This window comes from Heloderma suspectum, chromosome 11 (genome assembly GCF_057233095.1).
Source record: "Heloderma suspectum isolate Gila_16-S chromosome 11, 16-S_ref, whole genome shotgun sequence".
Taxonomy (NCBI): domain Eukaryota; kingdom Metazoa; phylum Chordata; class Lepidosauria; order Squamata; family Helodermatidae; genus Heloderma; species Heloderma suspectum.
In genome coordinates this window covers 17,740,571-17,752,978 of record NC_139468.1, presented here as the reverse complement: position 1 = coordinate 17,752,978, position 12,408 = coordinate 17,740,571, and the positions used below count along the sequence as shown (strand labels likewise).

General features: G+C 43.3%; 1 protein-coding gene across 7 annotated transcripts in view; it reads left to right on the top strand.

The window, feature by feature from the left end:
- MYO9A (myosin IXA) overlaps positions 1-12,408 on the top strand; it is a 196,268-nt gene that overhangs the window by 181,764 nt on the left and 2,096 nt on the right. For all 7 annotated transcript variants that reach the window (XM_084817052.1, XM_084817051.1, XM_084817050.1 and 4 more), the window contains 7 exons: positions 2,462-2,654; positions 3,706-3,834; positions 4,678-4,783; positions 5,561-5,692; positions 6,924-7,047; positions 11,349-11,551; positions 11,871-12,013. In XM_084817052.1, coding sequence (XP_084673178.1) covers positions 2,462-2,654; positions 3,706-3,834; positions 4,678-4,783; positions 5,561-5,692; positions 6,924-7,047; positions 11,349-11,551; positions 11,871-12,013 — 1,030 coding nt within the window. The remainder of the gene's footprint in view (positions 1-2,461; positions 2,655-3,705; positions 3,835-4,677; positions 4,784-5,560; positions 5,693-6,923; positions 7,048-11,348; positions 11,552-11,870; positions 12,014-12,408) is intronic.

The window sequence follows — 12,408 nt, the reverse complement described above, 5'->3', positions numbered from 1 at the left end:
GAGGCCTAGTATTAGTCACTTGGTTTCCTTAGCATGTACTAACTTTATTTTCTAGTGAAATCCATTTTTAGTTTCCACCACATTACCCCCAGTCAGGAGGTAAATAGAAAAATAAAGAAAATGAACCTATTTAGTGACCAAACTCTAAACTCTTATCTCTCCATTTTCTCCTGTGTTTAGTTCATTCAGTAGCTGGTGTGGCCTTGGGTAATGTATTAGAATGTAGCATGGGCAAAAGTTTGATCATCATTTGAAATATTCACAGGGTGTACTTTTTTGTAGGGCAGTACGAGTAATGCTTTCCTTATGTAACTAACAGTCTTTTTTTCTCTTTGAAGCCTGAAAATACATTTGACTGTATTTTCTTTGAAGCCATTTCAGCTTATGTTGTCCCTGGCTCTGCCCCTCTGACAATGCATGCACTGTGTTGTGAATAAACCAGATTTGCAGTCTTTGATAACTTGTAGATCAGGGTAGGCAACTTAGTGCTCTCTAGATGCTTTGGACTACAACTCCCATAATCCATTACCGTTGCCCTTGCTGTCTGGGACTGATAGGAGTTATAGTCCAAAACATCTGGAGGGCACCAGGTCACCTAACCCTGCTATAGACGATAGGCCATATTTCATTAGGGTAACCTTTATTTGAAAAAAGATGGGATTCTCATTTAAGTGCTTGTATCCCTATGATCTTAAGCTTTGGGGTGTCATGTGAATGGGGCCTATAGCTACTTGTTACCTTGTACTATTTTCTGTATAATTAATAGCACAACCATATTAATCCAGTTGTTTCGCTGGGCCTAGATCCAATGGCCTATCAGAAATTTAGCAAACAAGAAATGAGAAGATTCAGTCCAAGGTGGTGTGCATTTTATTTTCTTAATACTAGTCACTAGATGGTGTGGTTTGTTGCTTTAACCTTGTGTGTTAAATATTTGATACCAAAAGAAGAAAGCTTGAGAAAAAATAAAACCTGATCACTTACCTGTGATTCTGTTACACTGTTGCAGTGTATCACTGATTTTATCTGCTTTGAGTCAGGATTTTCAGTTTTTAAAATGTTTCTTCTTTAAGTGTTACAGAAGATAATTGAGGATGTGACCTAGATATATCATACAGCCTTAAAAAGAGCAGGGGTGTGGGCAGAATCATAATTTTTAGCCAGGTCTCATGACTTCTCTGGCCTTGATCATTACTTGGAAACCTTTTGGTTGACACTTCCGATCTGGAGTAACATTGTCTATAAATTGGAGGCTATACTCCAATTCAGGAAATTACCATTTGTTGTGTTTATTTGAAGACACACCCTGTTTAGAAAATCTTAGCAGATCTACAGACATTCTTATCTCTTCTATAGACATTCTGATCTCCTCATCACTTCATTTAGTACAGTTGCCTTACAGTGGAGTTAATGAAGAACAAACCTTTCCCTTTTTAGTGGCAGTCTTCTATCATTTTACTGCTAGTTTGTAGTGACTGGTTATTTTATGTCATAATGAAGAGCTCTTACCATGCTTTGATAGCAGAAGCTAGACCCTATTGTAGCTGTGTTTGCTAAATAGAAGGGCCTGTAAGATCTGAACCCATTGTTGCCTCATTTTCTTCTGATGTATTCCTGCATGGACAGTCTTATCCAGTGGAAATTGCTCCCTGATCTCCCCCATTTTACTCTGATGTATTTAATAGTGATGTTGAATGAGAAAAACCAGGTGCTAGAGCGGCCTGGTCTTGTGCACCTTTTCTCATTCATTCTTTGAGTTGGGACCGTCTACACTTATGTCTAAAGCCTGCTTTGAAGCTCTGTGACTTTTCCCTGAGTCAGAAGCTCTTGTCCAGGTGGAATGGAGATCTAATTGTTAGATGCTGAGTCTCTAAAGTGGCTCTATATGAAAAGCTTATATCAAGATCCTCATATTGATTTTCTGGCAGTGTGACTGCCCCGTCACATATATTTCTCTTGCTGCAGATGCTTCATTAATTGCTGCACTGAGAATTCCTATTGTCACACATTCACATGCAGAGCTGAAGCCAGTGAAACAGGGGTCTTGAACATCAGGGAAACAAGCAGTAAACCCTGGAGAGAAAGGCAGGGCTAGGAGTACTGGATGGGGACTGTTTTCCAGAGACATTTTATGACAGCAGCCCCACTTTTAGCTCTGAGTTGTTTGTCTTCGTTGTTAAGTGGGGCTTTGGCAGTGCTGCCAGCAAAGTGATGTGAACACAGGAGTATTACAGGGACAAGAACGACCTGGGAAAAGGTGAGGCCTCCTCAGGGTACTTCTACTGCCTCATATTGGCTTGACATCTTGCAAGGAGTCTGGTATTTTTTAAGCAATGTACTTCTCTAATCCTTGCTTCTGTTGCCAGGATCAGTCCTAAAACATTCCTAGGTTCACTGAACCGTGGGCAGCATTGCTTGTATGCCTCTTAAGACACTGATAACCTCATCTCTGTCCTTCTAGTATGATCCTGAGCTTTCTTCACGGCAATTTGGGGTTGAACTTTCCCGTCTGACGAGTGAAATGCGAATAGTGCCATTAGTGTTTGAGAAGCTCACCAGCTATATAGAAATGCATGCACTGTACACAGAGGGCATTTACCGGAAATCTGGATCAACCAATAAGATCAAAGAGCTGCGGCAGGGGCTTGACACAGGTGAGGAAGCTTTCTAGAGGAGAGGAATCTGCATTCTTCTGATGTATATGTAACACAAATCCAGATGGTTTGCCAGGCATCACAAGTCATTTCAGAGCTATAGGCTCTGCTCCAACGTCACTGCTAATGATGGTTAAGGAAGGTTGTCTGTCATTTGACATGAACTGTGCAATCAGCACAAGCCATGGTGTGGCTAATGCTTTAGTGCAGTGTTTGAATTGACAAACTACTCACCACTGCTCCACCTCCAGGGGCCTGTGCACCATAGAATTGGTGAGCTGGACAGATGGAAAATGAAAGCAGAAAAGTAGCTTTAAACCTTGGCTGCCTAGGTTTGGAAGCTCAAATCCAAATGGTTTGGAGTCTAAAGTCTGGTTAGGGTAAATCAGCCATTGTGTCCTATATAATTCTTAGTCTTTGTTTACCAATAAGATCAACTGTAACAATGCTGATCACAGCACAGGGCCACAAAGAGCTTCATAGTTCCTGATCCGTCTTCACAGATGATGAATTCTTGATAATGGCTGGGTTCGGTTGATCATAGTGGGGGAAGAAGCCATCATGGCTGTGCCTCCCCCTTGCATGCCATGCCCACAACCACCATTTGCATTACTCCCTGCATTGCAACACAGTTTGACATGTCATCCAAACCTGGCGTGCAGCACGGCCGGGGCAGGGGGGCGCATCGTACCCACCCTACAACCCAAACATGCAGTAGAGGGTTTAGGGTGGATTCAAAGGCCATGTGCCAGGTTCAGACAACATGCCAACTCAATGCTGCACTGTGGGGAATCATGCAAAGAGTGGTCGTGCAGGTGGGGGCCGGGGGAGCAGCCACGATGGCTTCTTCCCCTTCTGTGATCGTCTGCACATTACCAATATCTGTGCCATGTCTCTATCAGTTTGTAATCTATTCTTCAGATGGGGGTTCTCATCTCTTTGGCTATTATGTTGGCGTAGAGGTGCTGGCTTGTCTTCTGATAACTAAAATGTAGTTTTCCCGTTGACTCATTTCTTCTACTCTGCTTGCCTCCATTCTTCCTGTAATCAGATGTTGAGAGCGTGAATCTTGATGACTACAACATCCATGTCATTGCCAGTGTATTCAAACAATGGCTGAGGGATTTGCCTAATCCTCTCATGACATTTGAACTCTATGAAGAATTTCTGAGAGCTATGGGTAAGCAGTTGCCATGTATGTGCAAATAATGACCTTCAGTGAGTTTTGTGGGGGGAGGCTAGTCGTAAAATTGCACAGTTCAACCTGAGTGTTCAATCTTTTTAAAACAGGGAACTAAACAGGTTCACTTCCCACTCTGGGAAGGGAAAGAGTTGTGCTCTCCACCAGTTGATCATTTCTGCAACTTGCTTTTCTTATCTGGTGGGATATTTGTATTTAGAAAGCCCAAGACAGGATTCTGTAGCCTAATCTCTCTGCAATTAAACTACAGCAATGCCCTTTACATGGGGCTATCCTTGATGACCATCTGGAGCTTCAAGCTGGTGCATAACGTATCATCTTAGTGGGTATGAGATACCAGAACTATATTAAAGCAATATTTCAGCATTTATGCTGCTACTTTGCATTTCAGACACAAATCAAAGTGCTGATTTTTAATCTGAGTATCTTGGGACCCCAAGACTTAAGAAATCATGTCTCCACTGCCCTTGGACTTCGCTGTGATTGCCATGAGCTCCCTTGTTACCAACACCATCCTTGTGCCACCTTTAGATGACAAGGCCATTTAGAGAGATTATCTCACAGCCCTGACCTTCCTCTCCTTGGAGGCCCACCAATACCTGATCATTCAGGTGCTTGTAAACCATCTGTGTGCTGACGTTTGGAGAGTTAGGGTGAAGCTGGTGGGTGCAGGAGGTGTTATGCTTTTACCTGCTTGGTTGGATCTTAAATGTTAATTTCAAGAGGACTTTGTATTATTCAAAATTCTGATGTATAGCCCAAGCCATCATTTATGGGGTGGACCAAATTTCCAATGGATAAAATGAAATGTGCTCTCTGCAGGCATGCAGGAGAGGAAGGAGGCCATCCGTGGGGTGTACTCAATTATCGACCAGCTTTCTCGCACCCATCTCAATACCTTGGAACGCCTCATCTTTCACCTTGTCAGGTACCAATAGTGAAGAATACATTACAATAGGGGTTTTATTATTTTCCCCCTTTCCATAATGAATGCCACCTCATATTGTAGATATGCTCCTTGTCATTACAGGGAAGTTGCATTGAAGATAACTGCTATCTTTAAAGGCCGCCACACCCTCAGAGACTTGTGAATATATTCCGTGGGCATACTGTGTGAAAAGCTGGTAGCCAGTCTTTACAGACTGCTTTGGAGAGCAAGTTCCATGAATCAACGTCTTGCTTAAAATCACAGTGATTAAGATCTCCCAAAAAACACTGCAGTCCAGGCACAGACAATGCTAATTGTTTGATCATTCTGGGTGATAAGACACTTCTCTTAAGTTCTCAAGGCACATGTTATAATCTGAGTCCTTGCTTACACTGTGGCCCTCATGTTAGTGGAAAAATATTGTTGCTTTTGCCCAAATAACATGGTTGCTCTAATGCAGCTGCAGTAGCTGAATATAACCAGAAGGAGTTCCTTTTATGATATGCCTAATTGATCACATAAATTGGCACTTCTGTATACCATCAGTTCTGTGCTTGCAAGTAGAAAAGGAAATGTAACATATGAATTGGCCTCTTAAGTGTACGGAAGAACTTTTCCTGCAGCCTTCAGTGTGTTTTCCCATATCTCTTTACATCCCCTCCCCCAACATCCAGTGCGTATAGTTTGCCTTTTCTTTAGCCTGTGTCCAAACACCTTAGTTTCCAATCCATAGCTTTGTGCATTCTCTCAAAACTGTTATGTTTTGATCCTGTTTAGGATTGCCCTGCAAGAGGAGACAAACCGAATGTCAGCTAATGCCCTGGCCATTGTATTTGCTCCCTGTATTCTCCGTTGTCCAGACACCACTGATCCTCTGCAGAGTGCCCAGGATGTCAGTAAAACCATTAGGTAAAAAACCCAGCATCATAACCCCTGAAGAACAGATTCAGCATTTTCTATAATGTGTCATACCTCTATGAGCTTGGCAGTCTTTTCCTGTGGAATTACTTTTCTGGCCCAGGAAGGGGAAGTACATTCTGAACTTCAGAGATCGGGGAAGGTAATAGGCTGTGTTTGGGAAGCCACCCACCTTTCACCTGGGAGAGAGAACCCCCACCAGTGCCTCTTCCCCCTGAGTACTACATCGGGAGATAGCATTGCTTTAGGGAGACATCCGTAACTTTGTGTGACACTTGTCCCCACTCATTTCAGACCAATGTGCATGCCTAGCAATGTCACACCTCACACCAAGGAAAGAGGCAAAGGCTGCCATTCATTCTAGGTCTGGAAACAAAGGTTCAAAAGTAATTGTGGGCATTTAGAGCTGAACAGCAACTAACAGAGTTGTTGTCTGGAAAGACAACTGAGTGACAGTACAGAATACAGATGCAGAGAAGAGGTGAGGTGAGGATCCCAAGGGATGGAGAGAGGAAGAACACTCAGGACTTCAGCGAGGGAAAGTGAGGCAAAACCAACTTGGGAATGAAAATTAGATCTGCCACTTCCCCACCAACTCTCAATAATGGCAGCCAATTTCAGACCTTCTCACATGTAGACTGAAGGGGGCGGTGGGGGGGGGGGAGATCCCTGCATTCAGCCAAAGGTTTGAAAGGGGCTTCTACATCCATCCAGCTATACATGGTAACAAAGTTACATTCTCCCCACTGCTATGACCAAAACAGCAGGTGGGCTGGGGTGAGTGTGGCTTGCCCTCTCCACCACAGTAAGGGCATACACTGTCACTGAAACACCTCAAATAACCCGCCCTCCCACCACCATGCATGCCATTGCCAAAATTCCAGTTTTGCTGACTTTCAGGTCACTCTAACTACCTGTTTATCATACACAATAGGATTGTGGAGAATGTGTCTGGGAAATATAGATACCCTTTCTCCCAGGATGACCCATGATGAGACTGTTCTTGTCAGTAATGTGAATTAGAGGAGACAGTATTTCAACAAAAATAAGATCCCTAGAATGGCAGCCATCTGGCTGGGACTAACTCTTCCAGCTTCTCAGTTATAAAACTTGGAATAAGAAAGACCTTTGGGGTCACAATGTGTAGATGTTACAAGTTAGATCTAGCCCAACTAACAGGCCTCAAACATCCATTTTCCCTCTTAACAATTTTTTCTTTCAGCTGTGTAGAGTTGATTGTTGTAGAACAGATGAATAAATATCGGGCTCGCCTCAAGGACATCAGCAGCTTGGAATTCGCAGAGAACAAAGCCAAGAGCCGTCTGTCATTGATTCGCAGGTCCATGGTAAGGGGCAGGACCACATGAATACCAGGCTGACTGTCACCACCAGACCAAGAAGTGATCCCTTGTCTCCCCCACCTCCCCACCTGACATTAGTTGATATAACGTTCCTCCTTGAGAGAGAATTTGGAGGATAATTGTATGTGTCTATTCCAACCGTAATTATTTAATACAGTCTCGTTTTGAATTGAGAATGGATGCATGCCAGTTAATTTGTTTAGGATTGGATGGAAAGCCATCTGTCCTTCTCCCTCTCTTTCTCCTTCCCTTTAATCTTCTCCTCGTCCTTTCTTTCCAAACTTTTACACATCTCAAACCCTTTTACACGTAATCAGGTTCAACACAGAAGCTAAAGATTGGCTTTATCAGTGATGTCCGAATCTTCAGAGCTGAAAACATATACAAAGCAAAACCCAGAGAAGTTGGGAGCAATGTCTCTCTGGCATTGTCCCATATAGGCAACCCATATGTTCCTTTGGAGAGTCTGGTTTGTTTTTTACTTCTCAGGGTGTCTTTAGTAAACCTGGGCTGCTTTAGCTTGTGTGTAATTGGCCTTTCTCCATGACCAACTCCTCTCAGTGTCTGGTTCCCTTTAATCTCACAGTGCTCTCATCTGATACTGCTTATTACAAAACAAGCTTCCATTCACCTCCTTCCCACCTGCACGTGCCAGTGGGAGAACTTGGTAAAGCTGCCACGCATACTGCAGACTGGCCTGCATTGAGCTCCTCCTAACAGGTTGCTTCCTCTTGCCTCACTGCCATTATGAGATGTGAAAAGCTTGCACACTCTTAGCTGGGCTGCTGCGTTGAAAGGCAGTCTTCAGTCCTCTGCTGTAGGCTGAAGATGTGGCAGGCAGTATAACATGTTGCATTATCTGCTTATTATAATGTAGGCCAGGGGCTTGGTTGGTCATGTGGCAGGAGATGCACTGCTGGAAGCAAGCATGGGCTGTCTGGGTCCTGTCAGCATGCTCTATTGAGAGCGCATCTATAGTCATAGTCGGTGCTCACCCACCTCTTTTACGCAGCGCACCATGGCTTGTAGCTCACTTGTGCTTTCTTGCAGTTACAGCCAAGAACTGGCTTCCTTTTGAAAGCCCAATAGCTCTTTGAGAAGGGCAATGGCACGTGCACTCTAACCTGCTCCTTTCCTTTTCCTGTCCTCTCTAATCCAGAAACCTGTACTAATTGCCGTTAGATTTATGAGCATAACCCGCAGTTCAATCCCGGTATGTATCAGAATTGCATTGCACTGACCTTGTGCTGTAACCCTCCACTCATTCCAGTGCTTCTGCATGCTCCATGCCACAACCCACACTTCATAACTCTGTGTGTGTGTGTGTGTGTGTGTGTGTGCGCGCACGCGCGCGTGTGTGTGTGCGCCTCCCTTAAACTGCACTCAAATTTCTTGTGGTAGAAGAGCCACCAATAGGGAGTGCACATGAGGCCATTTTTCCAGAGAAGTTAGCAAGAGAAGGAAGAAAAAGTGTCAAACAGTGACTGAGATTGCAGTGGGCCAAGAACATTGTTTTCTTCCAATGTCTAATGCAAAAGAGGTCTCTGGAGGGGCATAAGATACCATCGTTACCTCACAGGAATGACTGAACAGCTTTCCAGTCACAGAGTGAAGCAGGGCATCTAGGCAACTCCAAAAGCCTAAAGGAAGTCTGGAATAAAATTGTTCACTGGGTAACTTGTATGTATGCTTTGTAGCCCCACCACTCCCTTCAGCTGGTTTCTTTCCCCTCTTTTGTTTTCTCTTCCTCTTTCTTTTGTCTAATAATCCTTTATTTCTTTTTCTTTCTCTCTTGCTCAGCCATTTTCTAATATTAAGTTCATAAACAACCATCAGTTTAAGCACAAAAAAAATCCAATCCATGCCTCTGAATACCTCTTTCCTTGCCTAACGCTGCCAGTTATCAGTATTTAGCATTGTCCTTGCTTAATTTTCCAAAAAGAACCAGACAACAATACAGTGTCCAAGTCCCTGTCAGAGAAGGACAGAATGAAGGGATGCTGCTGTCCTCCTCTTCCTACTAATGCAAGAAGAAATGCCAGCTGCAGTTAATCTGAAGCTACTTCACAAGGATATGAAGCTGCCTTACGGCAAGTCAGACCACTGGTCCATCTAGCTCAGTATTGCCTCTCTACACTGTCCAGCAGCATCTCTCCAGGACTTCAGACGGGAGTCTTTTCTAGCCCAGTGTGGATGTGGCAGGGATTGAACCAGGGGCCTGTGTGCCCTACAACTGAGCCATCACCAAAGTTTCTTTACTGGAAGTAGGGTCTTATCAGCGTTGGTTGTCTACTCTGACTTCTAGTGGTTCTTCAAGATCCCAAGCAAACGCCTTTTCTGTCACTTGCTCTTTGAGATGCGTTTAGCTGGAAATGCCAGGGATCAAAAAGGATAATTTAGGCTTAACCACATTAGAGAACTAAATATATTTAAAGCCAGCTAAGCATTAAGGCACTATTAGTGGTAGAGCAACATATTACACATGTGTGTATGCAGAGACACATGCACACACGTATATAATTTATCTGCTCACCACTACTCTGCTCCAAATTAATGCCCCCATCTGCTTCTCCCAATGTGGGATTCCAAAAACCTGTTTCTGAGCGTGCACATCTAGAACTCTGCAGCGGGGAGATCAGCTGAAGAGGTGCAATTTGGAATAGAGAAATGACAGGTAAGGAAAGGATTAAGCACTCCATACCGACCACTCCTCTGCTCAAAATCTCCTGAAGTGTTTTTTCCCTAGGAAAAGCAATTACTGGGCTTTTGTTGTACATGTAAGAATGTGATGTATAATTGCTTTCATGGCCTCCCCAAAACCTTCTGGTTGGCTATTCTGGAAAGTAGGATGCTGAACTAAATGGACCTTTTGGTCTGATCCAGCAGAGCAGTTCTTAAGTTCTTATGTACCTGTACACAGAAATATATTTTTTCACATCCCAATCCTACTGCAGTTCCTATAGAATTAAATGTAATCCTGCCAGTTTTTAGATTCAGAACTTTGAAGTGCAGACAATAAAATGTTTCAGGAATTTGCTTTCAGCTAAAGCTTTTTCCTGCTCACACAGAGAGGCCACCTTGGGATGTTTGCCAGCTATGTAGTTCTATGACACAGAGTTATACAGCATTGCGGTCTTATCTAAGAGGAAAAAGGGAATTCTTGCAGGTTATAAGAAAGTTGTTTCCACCCTTCAAAGGTTGAGGGTTGCTTCTTCAGAGCAAGCTTACTCAAGTTCTTGCCTATGCATTCTGTGTACCCTTTTGATAACTTTTGGGGGCCATTCTACCCCACATATCCTATGTTTTTCCAGTAAATCAGACTTGATGGTCTTGTAGGCCCCTTCCAACCCTACTATTCTATGATTCTATGAAATAGGTGCAAAGGGGCACCACTGAGGGTAAGTTTTTAGAAATTTAGAAACTGAGAAGGAATTTTAAACTGCATACTTAAAAACACTATAACATGAAAAAGTACACAGGATTCAACCAGGGAGAGAGATTCTGAAAATGCTTAGAAATACCTGTTTGGATTCACATGGGTTGAGAACTTTTAATTATGAAGTGATTATTTCAACATGGTAGGACGCTCTGCTAGTGCTCTTGTCTCCAGTTTCCACTAGAACAAGCGTGGTCTAGTAGTCTTTGAGAATCTGGATCTGCCTGATGAGCATGTTTCTTGGCACTGAGTGTCTAGGGGGATAGTTTCCCATTGTTATGCATACAGAGATCCATCTCCACTTGTGATAGTCATGGAATTGCATTGGATAGTGCAAGCAGGAGGACAACCATAGCTTTGTAGGTGGCTTTACCTCTTGTTCATATGCTTCCCAGTCAGAGAAATGCAACCCTTTAGATTCATCTGTGAGTTGCATGGTTGAGTGTTTGTTGCTATATAGGAATGGCTATCTTAGAATATTGTATGGGCAGATTTTGGTGCATAGTAATCCAGATATTCTCTCCTTGTGCTGGTGTTACTACTGCCACATTGAGCCCCCCGGTACAATATAGGTCTGTCGAAAGAAGTCTTATATTTACTTCTAGTATCTAGCAAATAAAAGGAAAGTTCTGCTTTACTACACACAAGTCAGGAAGATTTTTTGAGAACCAGTGAAATAATGAATGTCCTTGCGTTTATATATACTTCCTGTTCTGTCTGTGTCTGCCAGTCACCTACAGATATTGTTTGTCTGCTCATTGTATTGTGTGCACATGCCAGGGATATGTGTTCTTCTAGTCTAGAAGTTGATCTAAGGCCACACTCCTCATTAGCACTGCTTTGCCAACAGGGTAAAGGGCGCCTACGTAGAGGGACCTATCCAAGCCCTACATCACCAGCTGCAGTCCGGTTACCATCTGTGTCGGATGCTCCTGAAGAGGCCCTGAGCAGCGGGGAGGCCATGGAGATGGATGTCACAGAACAGCAGCAGGTGGCCATGCAACAGGAAGAGAGGGTGCTGACTGAGCAGATTGAGAGTCTGCAGAAAGAAAAGTGAGTCTGGATGGGTTGTGAGGGTGGTCAGGTTGCTACAGGTCAGGAAATGCAAGGCTCACATACAGAGTTGGTTGCAGATTCAAACTGGAATGCCTTGTAGACGTGACCAGAATCTTCCTGGTACCCCAATTGCAGGTATCCAATTATGTATCTTTAGGTAAGGTCTTTTTTCCTTTGCCAGAGAATGTTTATTCTGGTAGTGTTATAGGTGTGTTTTCCAGTGACCTAGATACTCCATTACTTTCAGGCCCACTACTCACTTTAATGGTTTCTCTCGTTCCATTTATTCCAATTTGTTTTATGTTTTTCCCTTCAGGGAAGAGTTAACTTTTGAGATGCTAGTGCTGGAGCCGCGAGCCTCTGATGATGAAACTCTGGAGTCTGAGGCTTCTATTGGCACTGCAGACAGCTCTGAAAACCTAAACTTTGATTCTGAAGGAGCCTTCTCAGACAAATCAGGTGAATAAAGTCTGTTTTTAATTACTTTGTCCAGATTCGCAAGGTGGAATTAAGCCAAAAGTAACTTCAAGCAACTGTCTCTACTTTTCCACTATAACTGATATATGAGCTTTACTGTATGTAAACTTTGAAATACCCAGGACTGGGAACAATGTAGTGGTTGCTTAGAGGAAAAGATCTTCATTGTGACCTGTATGAGTCACTTTATATGATCTATCACGTTGAATCCAGCACATCCCACAGAATCCTGAGAATCACAGCTTTAATATTTTTAGAGCAAGGTTCTAGATCTCATGATTGCCAGACTGAATGTGGGCAGCTCATGCAAAATTTGTATCTTTACTGATAGCCCTACATGTATGGGAGAAGGAAATATCACTTAGGCAATCCTAGAG